Source organism: Somniosus microcephalus, chromosome 12 (assembly GCF_052327205.1).
Source record: "Somniosus microcephalus isolate GS21.2 chromosome 12, FLI_Smic_1.0, whole genome shotgun sequence".
Classification (NCBI taxonomy): Eukaryota; Metazoa; Chordata; class Chondrichthyes; order Squaliformes; family Somniosidae; genus Somniosus; species Somniosus microcephalus.
In genome coordinates this window covers 18,148,684-18,174,901 of record NC_140998.1, presented here as the reverse complement: position 1 = coordinate 18,174,901, position 26,218 = coordinate 18,148,684, and the positions used below count along the sequence as shown (strand labels likewise).

At 49.2% G+C, this 26,218-nt stretch overlaps 1 protein-coding gene across 1 annotated transcript in view; it reads left to right on the top strand.

Moving 5' to 3' along the window:
* Nucleotides 1–26,218, top strand: part of tdp1 (tyrosyl-DNA phosphodiesterase 1) — a 192,504-nt gene that overhangs the window by 149,202 nt on the left and 17,084 nt on the right. Inside the window, 1 exon segment of the mRNA XM_086002633.1 lies at nucleotides 7,210–7,324. Within this exon segment, the coding sequence (XP_085858759.1) occupies nucleotides 7,210–7,324 (115 nt within the window).

Sequence of the window (26,218 nt, the reverse complement as noted above, 5' to 3'; positions counted from 1 at the left end):
GGCCCAGCTTGCGCAGGACATTCTAAACAGGAACTAGTGAAGAACACAACTAGACCTCCATGTTGTAAAACAGTTGATCAAAGCTTTGTTTAACGCTTAGACCAAGTGCCTAGTAGTTTCCTTACGTCACTCTCCACTTGCCTGGATGAGTGCAGCTCCAACAACACTCGAGAAGCTCGACAGCATCCAGGACAAAGCAGCCTGCTTGATCGGCAGCCCATCCACCACCTTAAACATTCACTCCCTCCACCGCCGGCGTACCGTGGCTGCAGTGTGTAACATCTACAAGATGCACTGCAGCTACTCGCCAAGGCTTCTTCGGCAGCACCTCCCAAACCCGCGACCTCTTCCACCTAGAAGGACAAGGGCAGCAGGCGCATGGGAACACCACCACCTCCAAGTTCCCCTCCAAGTCACACATCATCCTGACTTGGACATATATCGGCCGTTCCTTCATCGTCGCTGGGTCAAAATCCTGGAACTTCTTACCACTGTTCCCTGTAATTTTTTTGGGGGGGGCTGCCCGGCCCCTTTAACTGACTGTGCGGCCCGTTCAAAAATCCACGCAGGCGCCTTTTTTGCATTTAAAAGCCGGTGAGCCGGCTGCACAGGTCTTCCAGAGCACTGCTCGACCGTGCAGCTTAAAGGGAACATTGCTCCCTACCTAACCCAAGGGAGGATATACCTGCCTTAGAGGGAGTGCAATGAAGGTTCACTAGATTGATTCCTGGGATGGGGGTGACATGAATCAGTCATTCATGGAAGAAAGTCTTATGAAATAATACTGAGCGGCCTGCGGGTGGCGCTGTCCAGGGAGAGTATAAATACTCTGGCACAGGCCCAGCTTGCGCAGGACATTCTTAACGGGAACTAGTGAAGGACACAACTAGACCTCCATGTTGTAAAACAGTTGATTAAAGCTTTGTTTAACGCTTAGACCAAGTGCCAAGTAGTTTTCTTACGTCAGGGGGATTGCCCTATGAGGACAGATTGAGTAGACTAGGCCTAAATTCCCTAGAATTTAGAAGAATGAGAGATGATCTCATTGAACCATAGTGCGGGAAAGTGGAATTGGGGTAGCAGATCAGTCATGATCTTATTGAATGGCGGAGCTGGCTTGAGGGGCTAAATGGCCGACTCCTGCTCCTATTTCTTATGTTAACAGCACTGTGGGAGCACCTTCACCGCACGGACTGCAGCGGTTCAAGAAGGCGGCTCTCCACCACCTTCTCAAGGGGCAACTAGGGGTGGGCAATAAATGCCGGCCTTGCCAGCGACGCCCACATCCCGAGAATGAATAAGGAAGAAACTGGTTCACAAATTACTTTCAGGGAAGCGCACCTGCCGCCCCTCTCGGGTCTGGTGCACACGTGCCTCCAGTCCCACATTACATGGCTGAACATTAATGCCCAAGTAATAATCCTTGTGAGCAATTGTACCCAAATCTCGCAGGGTAACTAGTGGTGGGTGCTAAATGAGGCCTTACCAGCATTGCACACATCCCAAGAACAACTTAAAACAAAAAGCCTCACAGAACAAGGAGTCCAGGCTGATGCAGCCATTCGATAACACAAGTGCAACATCATTTTAAAATAGGTGCCGGTCACGCTGAATTTATAGCATAAAACTCCTGTCACCGGCATTAATTTCCGGGTTGAATGCATCTTCCCTCCGGACGAGAGGTAAGTGACATGAATCAGTCATTCATGAAAGAAAGACTTATGAAATGACACTGAACGGCCTGCGGGTGGCGCTGTCCAGGGAGAGTATAAATACTCGGGCATGGGCCCAGCTTGCGCAGGACATTCTTAATAGGAACTAGTGAAGGACACAACTAGATCTCCATGTTGTAAAACAGTTGATTAAAGCTTTGTTTAACGCTTAGACCAAGTGCCTAGTAGTTTTCTTACGTCAGTAAGTATTCTCTGTATAACATGCCTAATCATCTCTACAATAGCACGTTAATGCGTGACCTGCCGATTTGATGCTCAGCTCACTTGAGCGCAGCAAGCTTGTTTCTGGAATCTGGAACAGTACCCATGGATTGGAGGGTAGCTAATGTTACCCCACTATTCAAAAAAGGTGGTAGAGAGAAAACGGGGAATTACAGCGGTAAGCCTGACATCGGTTGTGGGGAAAATGCTAGAGTCCATTATAAAAGATGAAATAGCAGAGTACTTGGAAAACAGTGACAGGATCGGACAAAGTCAACATGGATTTACAAAAGGTAAATCGTGCTTGACTAATCTACTGGAATTTTTGGAGGATGTAACTGGTAAAATAGATAAGGGAGAACCAGTGGATGTGGTGTATTTAGACTTTCAGAAGGCTTTCGATAAGGTCCCGCATAAGAGATTCGCGTGTAAAGTTAAGGCACATGGGATTGGGGGCAAGGTATTGACTTAGATAGAGAACTGCTTGGCAGACAGAAAGCAAAGAGTTGGAATAAACGGGTCTTTTTCCAAGTGGCAGGCAGTGACTAGTGGGGTACCGCAGGGATCGGTCCTTGGGCCCCAGCTATTCACAATATATATTAATGATCTAGACAAGGGAACTAGATGTAATATCTCCAAATTTGCAGACGACACAAAGCTGGGTGGGCGTGTGTGCTGTGAGGAGGATGCCGAGAAACTCCAGTATGATTTGGACAGGTTGGGTGATTGGGCAGAAGCATGGCAGATGCAATATAACGTTGATAAATGTGAGGTTATCCACTTTGGTGGCAAAAACAGGAAGGCAGATTATTATCTGAATGGCAAATGATTGGGAGAAGGGGAAGTGCAACGAGACCTGGGCGTCCTTGTGCACCAGTCGCTGAAGGTAAGCATGCAGGTGCAGCAGGCGGTTAAGAAGGCAAATGGCATGTTGGCCTTCGTAGCGAGAGGGTTTGAGTACAGGAACAAGGATGTCTTGCTGCAGTTATACAGGGCCTTGGTGAGACCACATCTTAAGTATTGTGTGCAGTTTTGGTGGCCTTATTTGAGGAAGGATGTTCTTGCCATGGAAGGAGTTCAGCGGAGATTCACCAGGCTGATACCTGGGATGGCAGGAATGACGTATGAGGAGAGATTGGGTCGATTGGGCTTGTACTCGCTGGAGTTTAGAAGAATGAGACGGGATCTCATTGAAACTTATAAAATTCTGACAGGACTAGATGCAGGAAGGATGTTCCCGATGGTCGGGGAGTCCAGAACCAGGGGTCACAGTCTAAGGATAAGGGGTAAGCCATTTAGGACAGAAATGAGGAGGAATTTCTTCACCCAGAGAGTGATGAACCTGTGGAATTCTCTACCACAGAAGGCAGTAGAGGCCAATACATTAAATATATTCAAGAAGGAGTTGGATATATTTCTTAAGGCTAAAGGGATCAAGGGATATGGGGAGAAGGCAGGGACAGGGTACTGAATTTGAATGATTAGCCATGATCTCATTAAATGGCGGAGCAGGCTCGAGGGGCCGAATGGCCTACTCCTGCTCCTATCTTCTATGTTTCTATGTTTACCGAGCCACCTTCTCACAGGGCTGACGTACCAGCTCTCCGCAGGTTTTTTAACGCCCCGATCTGGCATGGAAACGCCAAAGCCGTCAAGACTGAGATCGATAGATTTTTGGTGGGCAAGGGTATCAGTGGATGTGGAGCTAAGGCGGGTAGATGTGGTTGAGGTGTGAAGTCTAAAATAAAATGCGTTATTCATTCTCAGGATGTTCCCAAGTTATCCCGGGAAGTGGTTTGGTGCAACTGACTGGATTGCTAGGCTACATCAGAGGGCAGTTAAGAGTCAACCACATTAACTTTAACTTTAAGGTTCACTAGATTGATTCATAAGAACATAAGAATTAGGAGCAGGAGTGGGCCACACGGCCCCTCGAGCCTGCTCTGCCATTCAATAAGATCATGGCTGATCATCGACCTCAACTCCACTTTCCCGCCCAATCCCCATATCCCTTGATTCCCCTAGAGTCCAAAAATCTATCGCTCTCAACCTTGAATTTACTCAAACACTCAGCATCCACAGCCCTCTGGGGCACAGAATTCCAAAGATTCACAATCCTCTGAGTGAAGAAATTCCTCCTGGGTTGAGAGGGTTGTCCTATGAGGAGAGATCGGGTAGATTGGGCCTATACTCGCTGGAGTTCAGAAGAATGAGAGGTGATCTCATTGAAACGTCTAAAATTCTTAGCGGGCTTGACTGGGCAGATGCCGAGAGGCTGTTTCCCCAGGCTGAAGTGTCTTGAACTAGATAGAGGTCATAGTCTCGGAATGAGGGGTCGGCCATTTAGGACTGAGATGAGGAGAAATTTCTCCACTCGGAAGATTTTGAATCTTTGGCATTCTCTCTCCCAGAGGGCTGTGGATGCTCAGTCGTTGAGTGTAGTCAAGGCTGAGATCGATAGGGGCAGTAAGGAAATCAAGGGATATGGAGATAGGGCGGGAAAGTGGAGTTGACGTTAAGCCATGATCTTATTGAATGGCGGAGCAGACTCGAGGGGCTGTATGGCCGACTCCTGCTTCTTATGTGTGGGGCTGGGGTCATACATAGGCCAGACCGGGTAAGGACAACAGGTTTCCTTTCCTAAAGGACATTTGTTAAGTTTTGACAGCAATCTGACAGCTTCATGGCCACTTCTCCTGATACCAGCTTTTTACTTCCATAATCTTTTGAACTGAATTTAATTCCTTAAACAACCACAGTGGGATTTGAACTCGCATTCTCTGGGTTATGAGTCCAGCCTCGGGATTACCAGTCCAGTAACATAACCACTGCACTACAATATTCTTTTATTTTAAAGTGACCCATCTGTGATACTCCCACACAACTCTCTTGTGCTAATTCTATAGATTTGGTGCCAGAATCACGAGCCATGACTTAAAATGACAGCCTAGTCATCTGTGAAGTGAATTGGCGTTAAATTATGAAGCGTGCGAGCAATGAAATCTGTTTCTATAAGGGGAGCATTATTCTGCTGAATGGTCACAATGTCCACGTCACATGTTCCCTACGCATGGAGCCAGTGGAGCAGACTTTAATGATGCTTTGATATTCTTATAAAACCTCTGACTTACAGTGACATATCAACTCATTAGTACAAAATTTGCTCCCAAATTGGGAACTTGACCTGTTTTGACAGTGCACCTTCCATTAGCAATTCTGCTGTCTGTCGACCTGAAACTGTTAAATGGAAGGCAACTTAGCTGGGAGTCTGCTGTCTAAAAACTGATTAAAGTGACTACCTAAGGGGGTGGTGGGGGGGGGGAGGGGGAGGACACTTAGCGAGAGCACGAAATGGAAGATTATGTGGCTTTGCCTTGCAAATTAAGATGACAAACGTTCCCTTAATTAGAGAGGTGGGAAAAAAAAATCGTCGGCGGTCTTCATGGTGATGGTAATGGTGTGGGAGCCGTCTCTGCTTTTCTGCAGTGTAATCTCTACCTGTCCCTACTCGGTGAAAGGGCCCCCTTATCTTTCGTCTTTCTCCAGAGGAAACTCGAGCACGGCTTTTAAACCTAAGGCTCCAATGGATTTGAAAACAGCCTCACACTGTGAGAAAAAAACAAATGCATGACCATTTAGATCAAATTGAACCGCTTCCTGCATTTCTGATTAAAACATTTTTTTTTGTGCTGCTTTCAAAGTAGATTTAATAACGTCGAATGGAACATTTTTTTTTTCTCTCACTCTCTCGAGTTAAACACATTTTCCAACACACTGTGATGTTACATGACAAAATGACAGATTTGATCCCTTGGCGTTGATCCACTCCACAATATAACCATCAGTATGTAAAACAATAAAGCACCAGGATCTCCGAATAGATGCCTAACATTGTAGGAATGTCTAGTTCCTATCCAAAGACTGAGGTCCACTCAGGCGATCAAACAAAACGAAGTTTAATGGAAACTAACAGGTTTAAACAGGTAACTGCAGGAGAACATCAAGTGTAGGTCTGTTCAGTTCGGAGGCTCCACGAGGACTGCTTGGGCGGTCCCGTGGTTGACGTCATCACGTTCTTCCTGCTAGTGGGGGAATCACGTGATGTACGACGTGACGTCATCGCGTTTACCCGCGCTGTTAAAGTAATCCTGCTCTGTACAAGTAAACAGTACAAATAAAGATACAGACTCAGGCTGTAGCTAACATGTTGTTAAAGGGAATTATATACAAACGATCTGAGTCCTTTAGTGGCTCCGCCACAGCATAAAAATATACTGGGGTGAATTAGTGGCTTGCAAGCGAATCTTTATTTTTCCCATGCTGCACCCGCAGTGGCGTTAGAAATTATGTTTATCCAGAAAGAAAGACTTTGCATTTCTATAGTGCTTTTCACGACCACCGGACGTCCCAACGAGCTTTACAGCCAATTAAGTACTTTTTTGAAGTGCAGTCACTGTTGTAATGTAAGGAATCCAAGATTTAATGATCCAAAATGGTGCAGTTAGTTGCCCGTGACCCTTAACTGATTAAGAGTTTGGTACACGCTAATCAGATTGTATCAATGAAGCTCAACATAAGCTCGAGGAACAGCACCTCATCTTTCGATTAGGCACTTTACAGGCTGCCGGACTCAACATCGAGTTCAACAATTTCAGACCATAACCTCGGCCCCTATTCTCTCTCTCACATGGCAGCTGTCGATCATTCTGCCATCGCCATTTACACTTCATCTAGACCCATCGTTTGTTTCTTTACTTGTCCCATTACCATCTCCTTTTGCCTCGCACCATCATCCCTTTTGTCTCTTAATCTCTCCTGCCTTCCATCCTATCACAGACTTTCCCTTTTGTTCTTTCCTCCCCTCCCCCCTCTCCCTGCCCCTGCTCTTGCTTAAAAACCTCTTCTATCTCCAACTTTTTCCAGTTCTAAGGAAGGGTCATCGACCTGAAACGTTAACGTTTCTCTCTTCACAGATGCTGCCTGACCCGCTGAGTGTTTCCAGCATTTTCTGTTGTGATTTTGTATTTCTTTATTATTTAGCCAAATATTTTCACGACGGCTTTGCTGTTTCGTTGCCTGTTGAGTATTTTATTTATGTGTGTGTGTGTGGAAAATGAATGATCTAAAATAACAGGAGGTAAAGAGGGTTGCATTAGCTGCAGGGAAGGGCTGATGATTCACTGCATTAAGATCAATGGAGCTGAGTTGAACTGTGTGTATATACATTGCCTGCTGTCAGTTCATATCATTATATCCCGTCTCTCTTAATCATCAGGGAATGGGAACAGGTCGATTCTCAGTACGCAGAGGTCAACAGCCAGGCTGCAAAGCATCAGACATGTCATTCCCCGTCCCATATGACCTTCCACCACAACACTACGGCAGCAAAGGTAGGTGTTTGGCGGCCGTGCCTTCAGCCGCCTGGGCCCTCCGCTCTGGAATTCCCTCCCGAAACCTCGCCGCCTCGCTACCTCTCTCCTTCAAGACGCTCCTTAAAACCTACCTCTTTGACCAAGCTTTTGGTCACCTGTCCTAATATCTCCTTATGTGGCTCGGTGTCAAATTTTGATTAATAACGTTCCTGCGAGGAGCTTTTACTGTGTTAAAGTCACTCTGTAAATGCAAGTTGTTGTTGATTTAAGCAGCAAAGTGAGATTGATGCATGATTCTGTTCACTTGCCAGGAAGGAATGAAAAGCAAATTAGAGGCGTGACATTTAAACTGCTTTCTGCAGGAAGAATCCTTCAAATCTACTTAACTGTGTGCCTTCTTTAGATCGCAATTGCAGCTCACTTCAGTGCTGAGCTTTTCTATCTCTACGGAAGGCGAATGGTTAGTGAGTTTCCCTCCCAGTTTAGGTGAAGAATTTAAGAATGAAACTGCAGCTCCTGTGGAGACTCAGTGAGGTTACCCAATGAGTATCTGTCCCGTTCAGACAAGGATGTTGCCAGGGCTGATTTCCCCACCCCCCCCACCCCCCCTCTGTAGTGAGTTGGGTGACCTCAGTTGGTGGTACAGGCACTATTCTGCCCCTCAGGTAAGAGAGACATAAATCAGGCATAGAAAAGAAGAACTTGCATATATATTGCGCCTTTCACAACCTCAGGTCGTCCCAAAGTGCTTTACAGCCAGTGAAGTATTTTGAAGTGTAGTCACTGTTGTAATGTGGGAAACACGGCAGCCAATTTGCGCACAGCAAGCTCCCACAAACAGCAACGTGATAATGACCAGATAATCTGTTTTACTGATGTTGGTTGAGGAATAAATGTTAACCAGGACACCGGGGAGAACTCCCCCTGCTCTTCTTCGAAGTAATGCCGTGGGATCTTTTACATCCCCCTGATAGAGCAGACGGGGCCTCGGTTTAACGTCTCATTCAAAAGGCGTTATGGTTCCTGACATGAATCTTGTCATTCATGTGGAAATTACTTATGAAATAATACCGGGCGGCCTGCTGGTGGCGCTGTCCAGGGAGAGTATAAATACTCGGGCACGGGCCCAGCTTGCTCAGGACATTCTTTAACAGGAACTAGTGAAGGACACAACTAGATCTCCATGTTGAAAAACAGTTGATTAAAGCTTTGTTTAACGCTTAGACCAAGTGCCTAGTAGTTTTCTTACGTCAGTTCCTATGTGCATGCGTGTGGAAATTGGGCAAGCATAGTACAGGAAACTTTCGATTTACCGGCGCCTAAATAACCGGAAATCTCGGTTAACCGGCAAAATTCAGGAGTAGTTTCAGGTAAGTTTTACTTCATATTGTACTTGCCTTCCGATCTGTTGCTGTGCAAGGGTGTGGCTGCAGCTGTTGCTAAGCTACAGAGACGCTTGGAACTTGTGGCCATTGTTCTGAAACTGTTGCTAAGCAACAGGGTTTGTTGCTTTATACGGAGCTCTCAGCTCTCCCTATCTTTTACTATAGCGTTCGGTTATCCGGAATTTTTGATGAACCGGCACCACGTCGGTCCCGTCGGTGCCGGATAAAAAAAAGTTTCCTGTATTGGGCTTGGTGTGATGCCCCTCTCATGCTGTTGAACCGCCTGCCAGCCCTCACTGTTAAGGCTCACATTTATGTTGCGCCTTTCACGACCTCAGGACGTCCCAAAGTGCTTTACAGCCAATGAAGTACTTTTTAAGGTGTAGTCACTGTCTGTAACGTAATGCGGCAATCATTTTATGCACAGCAAGCTCTCACAAACAGCAATGGGATAAAAGACCAGGTAATCTGTTTTAGTGATGTTGGTTGAGGGATAAATATTGGCCCCAAGGTCACTGAGGAGAACTCCCCCTGCTCCTCTTCGAAATAGTGCCTTAGGATCTTTTACGTCCGCCTGAGAGGGCGCACGATGTCTCGTTTTATCCGAAAGATGGCACCTCCGACGGTGCAGCACTCCCTCAGTACTGCACTGCAAGTGTCCGTCTAGATTCTCTGGACTGGGGCTTGAACCCACGACCTTCTGACTCAGAGGCGAGCCTGTCACCCACTGAGCCAAGGAAGGGATATCGAGTTGAAACATTTTTAAAAAAACGATGTGGTTAGAGTGAAGCACAGGTTGTGAACTTGGCACTGATTTTGAGCAATATGCGATCTGCAGACCCCGGGGGGAGGGGGGGAAATCTTTTTGCATCACGGAGGAAGACAACTGCAAGAGGTAGACTGCGATAGAATGTGGTGACACTGTTGCGTTTCCTACTGATGTAAGAAGTCACTGCAGTCTCTCGACAAAGAGAGAACTGATCTTGCAGCGGGTTGCCGGAGAACATGACCCCTCTTGACGTTTCAGTTCTAGTGCGAGTGATGTCACCATGACAACCGTCGCAAACCCATTGACACATGAGAAACTAAGGCACTCCCGTTGCTTCAGAAATGACCTTCAGGCCTGGTTGTACGTAGAATAGGACGGTTATTAAAACCTTACCGTTTTGCCTGCTGATCCCTATCATCTCTTTCCCATTGACCACGGAGGGAATGCAGTGTAGGTTTACCAGAATGATACCTGGACTCCAAGGGTTAAATTACGAGGAGAGATTACACAAACTATGGTTGCATTTCCTGGACTTTAGAAGGTTATGGGGTGATTTGAAAAAAGTTTTCAAGATATTAAGGGGAACAGATAAGGTAGATAGAGAGAAACTATTTCCACTGGTTGGTGAGTCTAGGACTAGGGGCATAGTCTAAAAATTAGAGTCAGACCTTTCAGGAGTTAAATTAATAAACACTTCTACATACAAAGGGTGGTAGAAGTTTGGAACTCTCCTCCACAAATGGCAGTTGATGCTAGATCAATTGTTAATTTTAAATCTGAGTTTGATAGATTTTTGTTAACCAAAGGTATTAGAAACATAGAAGATAGGAGCAAGAGTAGGCCATTTGGCCCCTCGAGCCTGCTCCGCCATTCAATGAGATCATGGCTGATCATCCAAACTCAGTACCCTATATCACAAATCGCAACTTCTACAAGAAGTAACTCAGGAAGTGCTACTGAACGGCCAGCTGAGGGCGCCATCCGAGGAGTATAAATACTCGGGCGTTGGCCCAACTTGGCCAGAGACAATCTGGAAACAGGAAGCTAGTGACTACTAACTAGACCTCCATGTTTTGTTACAAGTCGATTAAAGCCTTGCTTTATGTACAACCAAGTGCGTAGTGAGTCTTTATTACGTCAATTTAATCAACTTGTTATCGTCTCCACGCCTTGGGTGATTCGGAACAACCAGCTGCAACTCGAACCGCAGAAAGGGACTTGGGCAAGAAACTGATCCATCATGGAAAAACTCCTTAGACCCGCTCGTCTTGACCTGGACCCGAATGCACCTGCGGCAGCGAAGGTATGGAAGCATTGGTTTCGTACCTTTAGCAACTTTCTTGAAGAATGTGGGGCGGATGCCTCTAATAAGTTACGAATACTTATTAACTACATATCCCCTCATGTGTATGATTTATATTGAGGACTGTATAGACTACGACGCTGCTATCCAAATTTTACAGCAGCTATATGTCAAGTCCCCGAATGAAATCTTTGCTCGACATCTACTGGCCACAACTCGGCAGCAGCCTGAGGAATCACTCGATGAATTCCTCCAGAAACTTCGCAGGCTCAGCAAAGATTGCAACCTTAAAGCGGTTACAGCTGAACAGTATCAAGAGGAACTAATCCGCGATTCCTTTATCAATGGGATTGCGTCCCCTTTTATATGTCAGCGCCTGCTGGAAAATAAAACCCTCAATTTACGGGCTGCTTATGAGCAGGCGTGTTCCCTGGACTTGGCCAAGAAGAATGCAGACACTTATCTCCCACCACGTGCACGGGCGGCGGCTATCACCTTTAATAAGTCTTTTGATAGGTCTCGGGTGGATGCCCCCGCTGATGATGACTCTACTCTAACGGACGACGACCCTACCCTAGAGGCCTTTGCTGATGACGACCCTGCCCTAGCAGCATCCTGGCAATCAGGAAGAAAGTGTTTCTTTTGTGGAGTTATGTTCCATTACAGAAAATTTTGCCCAGCTCGTAATACGACCTGCAATCATTGCAGCAAGAAAGGACACTTTTCCAAGGTATGCCAGTCACGGGCCTCTGCTAACAAGAAAGGCCACTCCTCTAAAGTATACCAGTCGAGAGCCCCTGTTAGCTTCACGGTTGCTATCTATGGAGCCGCTCCTCCCCTAAGAACCACTGCTAAGGCTACAGCTGCCGAAGGAAAAATTACCCCTCCTCCCATCACAGCTGTTTTTCCCCAAAGTTTGTCCCATGCAGCCACGAAGGTTTCAGTAAATGGGCACACGCTAAGCGCGTTAATCGACTCCTGCAGCTCTGACAGCTTCATTAGTAAGCGGGCTGTCAGCAGGTTAAAACTGCGCATTTATCCCTCGGACAGGGAGATTGCAATGGCTCTGACGACTCTGACCACCAATTCTTCTGGCTTCTGTCTTGTCAACCTCATCCTCAATGGTCGCACATATCCCTCCACCCGGCTCGGAGTACTCGAAAACTTATGCAGCGATGTGCTTCAGGGGCAGGACTTCCAGAAGCAGCACAAAAGACTCACTTTTGAGTTTGGAGGGTCAAAGCCGGAGTTTACCATTTCTAAGGTGCCGTTTTGTGCACTCTCGGCGGCCTTACTCGGTGAGCCCTCCCTGTTTGCCAATCTCTCCCCCCGCTGTAAACCCATAGCCACCAAATTGCGGCGCTTTAGCCAAGACGACCGAGCATTTATCGAGGCAGAAATCTCTCGCCTTTTAGCTGACGGTATTATCGAGCCATGTTCATCTCCCTGGCGGGCTCAAGTCGTCATTGTGAAAAACCCTTTAAAACAACATAAGAACCGTCTGTGTATTGATTATTCGTTGACTATTAATCAATATACCGATCTGGATGCCTACCCGCTACCACGCATAGATGACATGGTCAACAACCTTGCCAAATACAAGGTATTTTCAACCTTCGATTTAAAGAGCGCGTACCATCAGGTACCGCTGAAAGACTCTGACAAAAAGTATACGGCCTTTGAGGCCAATGGTCGGCTTTATCAGTTTCGTCGCCTTCCATTTGGGGTCACCAATGGGGTGGCCGTCTTCCAACGGGCAATGGATGGCCTAGTCCGGCAAGAGAACTTGACGGATACCTTTCCGTATTTAGACAATATTGTAGGAATGGTCAAATTCCTATCTAGAGATTGAGTTCGATGCAGGCAATCCATCAAAAAGGTTTTTAATGTCAAACTAACGAGTTTAAACAGATTGATGCAAGAGAACTATGAATACAGGTCTTAACAGGTCGGAGGCTCCACGAGGACTGCCAGGGCGGTCCCGTGGATGGCGTCATGACGTCATCACGTTTTTCCCGCGTTTGGGTGATCATGGGATTAGCGGCATGACGTCATCACGTTTGCCCGCGCTCTTAAAGGGACCGCGCACTGTACATGCAAACAGTATATACAATGGTACAGATTTAGTCTGTAGTTAACACATCGTTAAAGGGAATTATGTACAGTTGTTCGGAGTCCCTCAGTGGCTCTGCCACATGCGCCCCCCCAGAATTGTCTTTAACGGAAAAAGTCAAACGGTGAGGGGGTCTGACAAGCCTGTCAGAACGACTCCTGTATTCCCTAGCGGAAGCTGTTGGACGGCGGGCGGTCTGGCGGGTGGTTGCACTTGTTCTGGCGTGACGACAGTGGGCGGCCGACCTCGTCTCGGTGGCTGTGCGGTCTCGATGGGACGGTCAAGGTCCAGGTGTGCTGGCTTCAAACGGTCGACCGAAATGTGGTCCGGTTTACCACCGACATCCACCTTGAAGGTTTTGTCTCCTGCCTCTAACACGCGGAAAGGACCAGTGTATGGGGCCTTGAGCGGATCCCGGTGAGCATCGTGGCGGATGAACACGTAGTCGGCTTGTTTCAGCTCCGCTGGAACGTGAGAGCTCTGAAACCCGTGATGCGATGTGGGAACCGGCGCGAAACATCTGGCTGCTTCCTGGTGGCTGATAAGCTGGTGTGAGGCGGACCATGGCTCCGTTGGTGTTGGCAGGAAATCCCCTGGCACTCGCAGCGGCTGACCATAAACGAGCTCTGCCGCGGAAGAGTGAAGATTTTCCTTGGGGGCCGTGTGAAGGCCCAACATGACCCATGGCAGCTTGTCTGCCCATCCAGCGTCTTGGAGGCTGGCCCTCAGTGCAGCCTTAAGCGATCTGTGAAAACGTTTGCACAGACCGTTCGCTTGTGGGTGGTAGGCTGTGGTGCGGTGTAACTTGGCACCGAGTCGTTGAGCCACCGCATTCCAGAGTTCAGAGGAAAACTGCGGTCCCCGGTCCGAAGAGATGTCAGCAGGCACTCCAAAACGGGCGACCCATGAAGAGATGAACGCCCTGGTCACGTCCGCCGAAGTAGTAGATGACAGGGGAACCGCCTCCGGCCATCTGGTGGTGCGATCTACTATGGTCAGGATGTGCGTAAAACCATGGGAAGGTGGAAGTGGTCCTACCAGGTACACATTAACGTGGTCAAACCGTCGCTCAGGAACGACGTGGCGCTGTACCTTGGCCTTTTGGCAGACCACGCAGGTGTTGGGCCAGTCGCGGACATCTTTATGCATGCCCCGCCAAACGAACTTAGATGACATTAGCTTCTGAGAAGCCTTCATTCCTGGGTGTGACAACCCATGTATGGCGTCAAACACCTTGCGGCGCCAGCCGACCGGCACAATAGGGCGAGGGTCCCGAACGGAGACGTCACACAGCAACGTGGTACCAGCCGAATGAAACCTGACGTCGGCCAACTGGAGGCTAGTGGTGTTGGTGCGGTAAGTCTGCACTTCTGGGTCTGAGACTTGGTCTGCTGCCATGAGGACGTAGTCGATGCCCAGCTGGACCGCATGCACGGGAGAGGCAATCTGCCACCAGGTTGTCTTTACCGGCCACGTGCTGAATATCTGTGGTAAATTCGGAGATGTATGTCAGCTGACGTTGTTGTCGAGATGACCACGGTTCGGCGGTCTTGGCCATGGCAAAGGCCAGTGGCTTATGGTCGACGAAGGCGGTGAAAGGACGTCCTTCCAACACGAATCGGAAATGGCGGCTGGCCAGAAAAAGGGCTAGTAACTCCCTGTTGAAAGTACTGTACGCCCGCTCGTTACGCCGCAGTTGACGGCTGAAGAATGCCAACGGCTGCCACGTCCCGTTCACCCACTGCTCCTGAACAGTGCCGATTGCGTAATCTGACGCGTCGATGGTGAGGGCGATGGTGGCTCCTGGTAGCGGGTGTGCCAGCATGGTCATGTTGGCTAAGGCGCTCTTGGTGTCGGTGAATGCCCGGCCCATGTCACCCGTCCAGCCTACCGGATCCTTGCCAGACTTGCCCTTGAGGGCCTCGTACAGGGGCTGCATGAGCAGTGCTGCCTTAGGCACGAAACGGTGGTAAAAGTTTACCATGCCGAGGAATTCCTGCAGGGCCTTTATGTTCTGCGGGCGTGGAAAGGATGTCATAGAAACATAGAAGATAGGAGCAGGAGTAGGCCATTCGGCCCTTCAAGCCTACTCCGCCATTCAATGAGATCATGGCTGATCATCCAAATTCAGTACCCTGTCCCTGCCTTCTCCCCATATCCCTTGATCCCTTTAGCCTTAAGAAATATATCCAACCCTTTCTTGAATATATTTAATGAACTGGCCTCCACTGCCCTCTGTGGCAGAGAATTCCACAGGTTCACCACTCTCTGGGTGAAGAAATTCCTCCTCATTTCAGTCCTAAATGTCCTACCCCTTATCCTTAGACTATGACCCCTGGTTCTGGACTCCCCGACCATCGGGAACATCCTTCCAGCATCTAGTCTGTCCAGGCCTGACAGAATTTTATAGGTTTCGATGAGATCCCCTCTCAATCTTCTAAACTCCAGTGAGTATAAGCCCAATCGACACAATCTCTCCTCATACGTCATTCCTGCCATCCCAGGCATCAGCCTGGTGAATCTTCGCTGCACTCCTTCCATGGCAAGAACGTCCTTCCTCAGATAAGGCGACCAAAACTGCACACAATACTCGAGGTGCGGTCTCACCAAGGCCCTGTACAACTGTAGCAAGACATCCTTGTTCCTGTACTCGAACCCTCTTGCTACGAAGGCCAACATACCATTTGCCTTCTTAACCGCCTGCTGCACCTGCATGCTTACCTTCAGTGACTGGTGCACAAGAACACCCAGGTCTCTTTGCACTTCCCCTTCTCCCAATCTATTGCCATTCAAATAATAATGTGCCTTCCTGTTTTTGCCACCAAAGTGGATAACCTCACATTTATCCACATTATAGTGCATTTGCCATGTTTCTGCCCAATCACCTAACCTGTCCAAATCGTACTGGAGTTTCATGACATCCTCCTCGCAGCATACCCTCCCACCCAGCTTTGTGTCGTCTGCAAATTTGGAGATATTACATCCAATTCCCTCGTCCAGATCATTAATATATATTGTGAACAGCTGGGGTCCTAGGACCGATCCTTGCGGTACCCCACTAGTCACTGCCTGCCACTCGGAAAACGACCCGTTTATTCCAACTCTTTGCTTTCTGTCCGCCAACCAGTTCTCTATCCAAGTCAATACCTTGCCCCCAATCCCATGTGCCTTAATTTTGCACGCTAATCTCTTATGCGGGACCTTATCGAAAGCCTTCTGAAAGTCCAAATACACCACATCCACTGGTTCTCCCTTATCTGTTTTACCAGTTACATCCTCAAAAAATTCCAGTAGATTAGTCAAGCCTGATTTACCTTTTGTAAATCCATGTTGACTTTGTCCGACCCTGTCACTGCTTTCCAAGTGCTCTACATCTTTTATAATGGACTCTAGCATTTTCCCCACTACCGATGTCAGGCTTACCGGTCTATAATTCCCCGCTTTTTCTCTGCCACCTTTTTTGAATAGTGGGGTAACATTAGCTACCCTCCAATCCATGGGTACTGTTCCAGAGTCTATCGAGTTCTGGAAGATGACCAGCAATGCATCTACTATTTCCAGGGCCACTTCCTTAAGTACCCTGGGATGTAGATTATCAGGCCCTGGGGATTTATCGGCCTTCAGTCCCATCAATTTTCCTAACACCATTTCCCTACAAATACTGATTTCTTTCAGTTCTACCCTTTCATCAGACCCTATGTTCCCCGGTATTTCTGGGAGGTTATTTGTGTCCTCCTTTGTGAAGACAGAACCAAAATATGTATTTAGTTGGTCTGCCATTTCTTTGTTCCCCATTATAAATTCCCCCGATTCTGACAATGTAATGAAATCTGTTTGTTCTTGCCTGTATTCGTTCTTGCCTGTATTCGTTTTACACTCATGTATATTACCCTCCCCCACACGGTGTATAGTTTCACTTCCTCTTCCCTGACTAACCTGTATGACTCATTCCTGCGAGCCAGTCAGTGTGTTGAGATGTTAGCTCTGATCTTAGTGATTAAAAGCCAACTTGATAAAGTCTATAACTTCTAGTTTTGTGGTTATTGAAGGCACATCAGACTGCAAGGGACCTACGCTTGACTTAACCAATCTTTTTCTCTTCACATATCTATAAAAGCTTTTACAGTCAGTTTTTATGTTCCCTGCCAGCTTACTCTCATATTCTATTTTCCCCCTCTTAATTAATCCCTTTGTCCTCCTTTGTTGAATCCTGAAGTGCTCCCAATCCTCAGGATTATTGCTTTTTCTGGCCAATTTGTATGTCCTCTCCTTGGATCTTATGCTATCCCTAATTTCCCTTGTTACCCACGGTTGAGTCACCTTTTTTGTTTTATTTTTATGCCAAACTGTCACCGCCTCCACCTTCGCTTGCAAAGGAACCGCTCCCTCTGCGGTAATGCGATGTCCCAGGAAATCAATTTGATGCAGACCAAACTGACACTTGGCTGGGTTGATAATCAGGCCGTGTTGGCTGAGGCGTCGAAAGAGGGTGCGTAGATGAGAGATGTGTTCCTCCTTATTAGGACTGGCGATGAGAATATCATCTAAGTAGACGAAAAGGAACTTGAGGTCCCGCAGCACGGAGACCATGAGGCGCTGGAAAGCCTGGGCGGCGTTCTTCAACCCAAACGGCATCCTTAAAAATTCTAAAAGACCGAAAGGGGTGATGACTGCGGTCTTCTGGACGTCTTGCGGGTGCACCGGGACCTGGTGGTGGCCTCGGACAAGGTCAACCTTGGAAAAAACGGTGTTTCCTGCCAAATGGGCAGAGAAATCCTGGATGTGGGGGATCGGGTATCGATCAGGAGTGGTGGCGTCGTTTAGGCGCCGATAGTCGCCGCAGGGCCGCCATCCGCCGCCAGGTTTCAGTACGATGTGAAGAGGCAAAGACCAGGGACTATTCGACCTGCGGATAATCCCTAAGCGTTCCATTGTTGCGAACTCCGCCTTCGCGACCGCTAGCTTGCCAGGTTCGAGGCGCTGGGCTGGGGGGCCGGTGGTGGTGATGTGGTGTTCCACACCATGTTTCGTGGCCGTGGAGGAGAACGTGGGCCTGGTCAGGTCTGGAAAGTCGCCTAGCAGGCAAGCGAACTCATTTGGAGTCGGGAAAGCGCAGGAGACGGTGCGCGACATGGTGTTACGACGGTGGCAAGGGATAGAATGAAACGTGGCCGCGTTGATCAGCCGTCGGTTCCTTACATCGACCAGGAGGCCGTTGGCGCACAGGAAATCTGCACCGAGAATGGCTTGCGAAACCTTGGCCGGAACGAATTCCCAGAAAAACCGCTGGCCGCCGAAGCACACCTGGACCCGCCTTCTACCGAAGGTCCGAATAGCTCCGCCATTAGCTGCTTCGAGGGGGAGGCCGTGCCTCCCAGCCTGTACATCAAGAGCTGACGCGGGTAGAATGCTGCACTGCGCTCCGGTGTCACACAGGAACAGACGACCAGAGAGGGTATCCGTGATGAAGAGCAGCTTGCCTGCATTGCCGATTGCCATCGCAGCCGCGGGGCACCTGTTAGACCCGTTCTTCATTGGACGGAGTTTTTTTTGTTGAGAGAAGCTGCAGGGAGGGCGGCAACATCTCGCCTTCGCGCCAAACCGCGCGTGGTAGAAGCACAGTCCCGCGGGCTGAGGAGCTGGGGTGGCGTCTGTGGGGATGGGCGCCTCATGGCAGCGCAGTACTGTTGCGTAACTGTGAATATTTTGTCTGCCTCGGCAGCGAGCGCTGCGCAGTCTTCGACCTTGGATCTCGCCAAGCCTGCTTGCACTTGCTCCAGTAATTGGCTGAGGAATAACTCTGAAGAGAAAGCATTCCGGTTTGGAGCCGAAGAGTGTGAGCATTCGGCTCATCTCGGAAGGTTTGGAATCCCCGATCCCGGGCATAGCGAGCAGCCGACGGGCGCGCTCTGATTTCGTGAGCCCGAACACCTGTAGCAACCGCGCCTTGAGGGTCTCATATTTGTGGTCCGCTGGGGGGTTCCCGAGAAGACTGACGATCCGCGAGGCGGTAGAGCTGTCGAGTGCGGAGACCACGTATAAGTATCGGGTCTGATCCTCAACGATGCCTCTCAGGGCGAACTGGGCTTCAACTTGGATGAACCACGAGGTCACTTGTTGCTCCCAGAACTGCGGCAGCATCAACGAAACGGCGTTTGCCTCCATGCTGTGTTCCTTTTGCGAAATCCGTTCACAAAAGTCGGGGTCACCAATGTAGGAATGGTCAAATTGCTATCTAGAGATTGAGTTCGACGCAGGCAATCAATCAAAAAGGTTTTTAATGTCAAACTAACGAGTTTAAACAGATTGATGCAAGAGAACTATGAATACAGGTCTTAACAGGTCGGAGGCTCCACGAGGACTGCCAGGGCGGTCCCGTGGATGGCGTCATGACGTCATCACGTTTTTCCCGCGTTTGGGTGACCATGTGATTAGCGGCATGACGTCATCGCGTTTGCCCGTGCTCTTAAAGGGACCGTGCACTGTGCATGCAAACAGTATATACAATGGTACAGATTTAGTCTGTAGCTAACACATCGTTAAAGGGAATTATGTACAGTTGTTCAGAGCCCCTCAGTGGCTCTGCCACAATATCACTATTGCCGGCCATGATCAAAAGGAGCATGACGCCAATCTTCAGAGATTTTTAGACGTTCTCCGTCGTCGCCACTTAACGTTAAACGAATCCAAATCGGTGAAATCGGTGCCACCAGTGAACATTCTCGGCTACTGGGTGGGCAACGGTGTTATTAGACTGGACCCAGAGCGACTTCGTCCACTTCAGGAGCTCCCTCCCCCTACAAATCTCGGCTCTCTTCGTCGGGCACTTGGCATGTTTGCTTATTACGCAAAGTGGATACCTCACTTCTCCGATAAAATACAGCCCCTGCTTCATGCGAAGTCTTTTCCATTGGAAGCAACGGCTATTTCTGCCTTCAACCTCTTCAAACGACAGCTGGAGAAAGCCACGCTCCGCTCCATTGACGAAAACATTCCTTTTGTGGTCGAATGCGATGCATCGGAGGTGGCGACCTCGGCTACCTTGAATCAAGGTGGTTGACCCGTGGCATTCCTATCCAGAACCTTACAGGGTAGCGAGCTCCATTACCCCCCTGTCGAGAAGGAGGCTACAGCCATCATCGAGGCTGTACGCCAATTGAGTCATTTTCTTGCTCGGCGTCATTTCACGCTCATAGCTGACAAGCGCTCCGTGGCCTTCATGTTGGATAACCGGAAGCGCACAAAAATCAAAAATAATAAAATTCAACTCTGGAGGATGGAGCTGGCCGCCTTTGGATATACTATCCGTTACCGACCCGGCAAACAGAATGTGGCCCCAGATACCTTCACACGGGCATTTTGCTCTTCAATGTCAACGTCGACTCTGGCGGATCTGCATATGGACTTATGCCATCCTGGCGTTACCCGTATGTTGCACATTGTGCGCTCTAAAAAATCTACCATTCTCAACAGAGGACGTAAAGAAAACATGCTCCTCCTGTAGGATTTGTGCAGAATTGAAACCACCATTCTTCCGCCCATCAGATGACTTACTCATACATGCAATGCAGCCTATGCAGAGGCTCAGCATAGACTTTAAAGGGCCATTGCCTTTGTCGACGCGGAACACCTACCTACTTACGATGGTAGACGAGTATTCACGCTTTCCCTTCTCCTTCCCCTGTCCTAATATGCTTACCTCTACGGTAATTAAATGCCTCGATCAGGTCTTTTCCCTTTGCGGGACGGCCAATTTCATCCACACAGATCGGGGTCCCTCCTTCATGTCGAGTGAACTTAAAAGTTATCTCTCCCAACGGGGAATCGCCTCGAGTAAGATGACACCATATCACCCAATCGGCAATGGGCAGGTTGAACGATACAACGCCATCATCTGGAACGCTGTCCGTCTGGCACTGAGGTCATGCAACCTACCAGACCAGCAGTGGGAAACTGTGCTCCCCGACGTGTTACACTCTATCAGGTCTCTTCTCTCCACGTCCACTACTGTCACACCTCATGAGCGATTCTTCAAGTTCCGGCATCGCTCTACACAAGGGACATCTGTACCGTCATGGCTGGTGGCTCCGGGCCCTGTGCTACTCCGGAGGTTCATCCGGTCTGCCAAGAATGGCCCTCTCGTTGACGAGGTGGAGTTAACGGAGGTAAACCCCACGTATGCGCACATGCGGTACCCCGATGGCTGGGAGTCCACTGTCTCGCTCAGAGATCTGGCTCCCTGCCCAACCGGTCACACGGGCCCGAATGATGAAGGATCCCACGACGATGATGTCAACACGCCGCACCCCTATGAAGATGACGCCCTACCTGGGACATTGAGGGATCTGCCGGCAGTGCTACCGGATCAACTCGGAGCCGAACGCTCCCCGTAGGATGGCCACCCGAAATCAGGACGCCGGACAATCTCCGGCTACGACCCAGGATGAGGCCAGCTCTGCGCCAGTGGGGACCCGCACCTGGAGTCATGATATTCCCAGGCCTCCACAGGACGATCAAGACGATGCGGACTCTACCGACTTACTGCTGGGAGCAATCCAGGAGAAAAGTCATAGGGGCATTAAAAATTGTGTTTTTTTAAATTTTCCTTTGGTTATTAGTTATAAATCTTCTTCTTCTTAGGCAGTCCCTTGGAACCGAGGATGACTTGCTTCCACGCTACAAATGAGTTCTCAGGTGACTGATTAGTCCAATGCGGGACCTACAGTCTCTGTCACAGGCTGGGGCAGACGGTGGTTGAAGGGGCGGGTGGGTGGGGTGCTTGGGTTGACGTGCGCTCCTTCTGCTGTTTGTGCTTGGCTTCCACTTGCTCCCGGCGAAGAGACTCGAGGTGTTCGGCGCCTTCCCGGATGCTTCTCCTCCACTTTGAGCGGTCTTGGGCCAGGGATTCCCAGGTGTCGGTGGGGTTGTTGGACTTTTTCAAGGATGCTTTGAGGGTGTCCTTGAAGCGTTTCCTCTGCCCACCTGGGGCTCTCTTGCCGTGCCGGAGCTCCGAATAGAGCACTTGATTTGGGAGTCTCGTGTCGGCCATGCGGATGATGCAGCCTGTCCATCGGAGCTGATCGAGCGTGGTCAAAGCTTCTATATATCAGACTTGGGGAGGAAAGAAAGGCTGTTTTGACTGACGGTCAAGAATCGTCCAATCGGGCGTTGAAGAGCCTGTTCTCATTCCGATTGGCCGTGGGAAGGCAGGGCGCCGCGAGGACTGGCGTGTCGGGCAACCAATGGCGGGAGTGTGGGGGCGGGGCCGTGTGGTGACACCTCCGTGAATATGTCCAATCAGAGTTGGGAACCCTAATACAGGAAACTTTGGTTTATCCGGAGGTTGTATGTCCGGAAACCTCGATCTACCGGCAGAAATCAGGAGCCGTTTTGTTAGGTTTTTTTTCTTCTCGTGGCTTTGTTTTCAACAGTCGGGCTCTGGAAAGTCTCTCTGAAGCTGTTGCTAAGCTACAGAGACGCTTCCAAGTTACGGGCCGACTGTTTACAAGCTGTTGCTAAGCAACAGTGTTTGTTGTCAGATACGGAGATGAAAACCTCCGTATGCTTCAACATTAACTTTGTATGTCCGGCAGTTTTGATAGATCGGCAACAGCTCGGTCCCGTCGGTGCCGGATATAACAAAGTTTCCTGTACTGGCCTGTGCCTGAGCTCTTTCTCTACGAAGCTGCTTGAAGAAACTGGCTTCTTTTATTTAAGAACTCCACCTTTAGTCATCGTGCAGCTGTTTTCATTTCCCTTTGTTCTGTCTCTTGATCTGTTATTTATCCAAAACATAACGTGAAAGACTTGTCAAAGAGTGATGACACCCTTTTATTAAGATTTATTTTGGTATTTTCGTTTGAAGGTGCGAGCTCTGGTTTCGGTTTGTAATCGTGATTTAACTTCCCCCGACCACACCCGTGCATGAGGGCGAAAGAAAGACTTGCATTTCTTTCACGACCTCAGGATGTCCCAAAGCGCTTTACAGCCAATGAAGTACTTTTTGAAGTGTAGTCACTGTTGTAATGTGGGAAACACGGCAGCCAAATTGCACACAGCAAGCCCCCACAAACAGCAACGTGATAACGACCAGAGCATCTGTTTATCAGTGATCTTAGTTGAGAACCTAATAACATAACATAAGAAATAGGAGGAAGAGTAGGCCATTCGGCCCCTCGAGCCTGCCCCGCCATTCAATAAGATCATGGCTGATCTGATCTTGGCCTCAGCTCCACTTTCCCGCCCACTCCCCATAACCGTTGACCCCCCTGTAGCTCAAATATCTGTCTATCTCCACCTTGAATATATTCAATGACTCCACCTCCACAGCTCTCTGGGGTAGAGGATTCCAAAGATTCACGACCCTCCGAGAGAAGAAACTCCTCCTCATCTCCGTTTTAAATGGGCGACCCCTTATCCTGAAACTATGAAAACGAAAGACTTGCATTTCTATAGCGCCTTTCACGACCACCGGACATCTCAAAGCGCTTTACAGCCAATGAAGTACTTTTTGAAGTGGAGCCACTGTTGTAATGTGGGGAAACGCGGCAGCCAATTTGCGCACAGCAAGCTCCCACAAACAGCAATGTGATAATGACCAGTCTCTCCTCATAATTATAGTTTCCCATCACCCCAGTGAATGTACACTCTCCATGGATTGAATGTCCTATCTATAGTGGGGGCTCCCCAAAGTTGCAAACAGTACTCTTGTCTTTTCATGTGTTCTTAGACTGATTTCTGCACGAAAACAGAGCAATTTGTTGGAAGTAAAACATTCTTAAAAGGTAACAGATTAAATTTGGATAAACTATTATGAAATACGAACTATTTAATATAAATGGAATGACCTCATTTAACATCTTTACTGCTTCAAGTCAGACTTACAAATTGAAGGAGGCCAATCAGAAGACTCTGTTGGCATAGCAGCAGCCAGCGGGGCACTTTACTGGGCCGGTGCCAGAGTTAAAACTAGACCCACCTGCTGAAGAGGATCAAGTGTCTGATCACGGAGAATGGGCGATTACTTCCAAACAGTTTGAGATGCGATCTCTTTGTAATAATAATAACAACACCTGTTCTCATGGTGTCCAGGTGCACTGATTGGGCTGTGGAATCAATTGTCACAATTTTAATAAGGCAGAATTGAAGCAAATAGAGTCCTCCTGCTTTCTGTGTCTTGCCCTGTGTTGATCCTCTCTGTATTTCTATGCGTCTCTCCCTCTCCCCATTCAATCTTTCTACCACATACCTCTTCTCTCTCTGCATTTCTCTTTCTCGCTCCTCTGTCCCCCCCATCCCCTCTGTCCTCTCACCTATTCTCTCTCATCTCTCTCCCACTCGCTCTCGTCTCCTCTCTCTCTCCATCTCTCTCACTCCTTCCCTCTCCCTCTCTCACCCCTCTTTGCCTGCCCTCTCCCTCATTTCCCTCTCACCCCTCTGCCCTCTCACCCCTCTGCCCTCTCACCCCTCTGCCCTCTCACCCCTCTGCCCTCTCACCCCTCTGCCCTCTCACCCCTCTGCCCTCTCACCCCTCTGCCCTCTCACCCCTCTGCCCTCTCACCCCTCTGCCCTCTCACCCCTCTGCCCTCTCTCACTCACTCTCCCCCTCTCTCACTCACTCTCCCCCTCTCTCACTCACTCTCCCCCTCTCTCACTCACTCTCCCCCTCTCTCACTCACTCTCCCCCTCTCTCACTCACTCTCCCCCTCTCTCACTCACTCTCCCCCTCTCTCACTCACTCTCCCTCTCTCTCACTCACTCTCCCCCTCTCTCACTCACTCTCCCTCTCTCTCACTCACTCTCCCCCTCGCTCACTCACTCTCCCTCTCTCTCACTCACTCTCCCTCTCTCTCACTCACTCTCCCCCTCTCTCACTCCCTCTCCCCCTCTCTCACTCCCTCTCCCCCTCTCTCACTCACTCTCCCCCTCTCTCACTCACTCTCCCCCTCTCTCACTCACTCTCCCTCTCTCTCACTCACTCTCCCTCTCTCTCACTCACTCTCCCCCTCTCTCACTCACTCTCCCCCTCTCTCACTCACTCTCCCCCTCTCTCACTCACTCTCCCCCTCTCTCACTCACTCTCCCTCTCTCTCACTCACTCTCCCTCTCACTCACTCACTCTCCCTCTCTCTCACTCACTCTCCCTCTCTCTCACTCTCCCCCTCTCTCACTCACTCTCCCCCTCTCTCACTCACTCTCCCCCTCTCTCACTCACTCTCCCCCTCTCTCACTCACTCTCCCCCTCTCTCACTCACTTTCCTCTCTCATTCACTCTCTCTATATTCAAGACAGAGATCGATAGATTTTTGGATATTAAGGGAATCAAGGGATATGGGGATAGTGCAGGAAGGTGGAGATGAGGCAGAAGATCAGCCATGATCTTATTGAATGGCGGAGCAGGTTTGAGGGGCCAAATGGCCGACTCCTGCTCCTAATTCTTATGCTCTCCTCTCTCTCTCTCCCCTTTCCCTTTTCTCTCTCCCACCCAATCCCTTCCTCACTCTCCCAATCTCATTGCCCTCCCCACTCACTTTCCTCTCTCTCCCCTTTCTCACTCACTTCACTGTCTGTCCCCCAGTTTAAAATTGCAGTCAATCAGATCAGGGTGGGAAAGAAGAGGTTAAATCTCGCCCACTTCGTTTTAACTGCCCCCACCCCCCCCCCCCCCCAGGCCTGGTTCGCACAAGGAGGGGGTTCAAATCGAGGCCAGTATCTAAGTTCAAATATTGAAACATTGGCATGGCGGCTAACGGATGAAGAATGGCAGCATCGGCTTCTGTTTAAGTGCAGCACAAGCAGTTATTGTGTAATGACACAGGTTAATGGTCTGATCATTCACTGGATGACAGAGAAATTACACACATCAGGTTCCAATAATTACAGCTATTAATGACTAAAAACCTGTATGCACGAGTCTTGATGGAGATTATTTTTGGTCACACACGTGGGCAGTGGCTAGAATTAAAGAAGTACGAGTCAGTCATTGAACTGTCTGCCGCCATTGTACGTCTTCTAGAGGGAGGAGGAAACAGTGCAGGAAAGTATTCCTGATCTGTAAACCCAGCCATTGTATCAGCCCAACCCATCCTCGCCCGTGCCCCACCCCACACTACTCAAACCCCAACTCCCAGCCCACACTACCCACACCACACGACCCACACCCCACCCCAACTCCCACCCCACACTACCCACACCCCAGCCCACCCGTGCCCCACCCCACACTACCCACACCCCAGCCCACCCACACCCCACCCCAACTCCCACCCCACACTACCCACACCCCCGCCCGTGCCCCACCCCACACTACCCACACCCCAGCCCACCCACACCCCATCCCAACTCC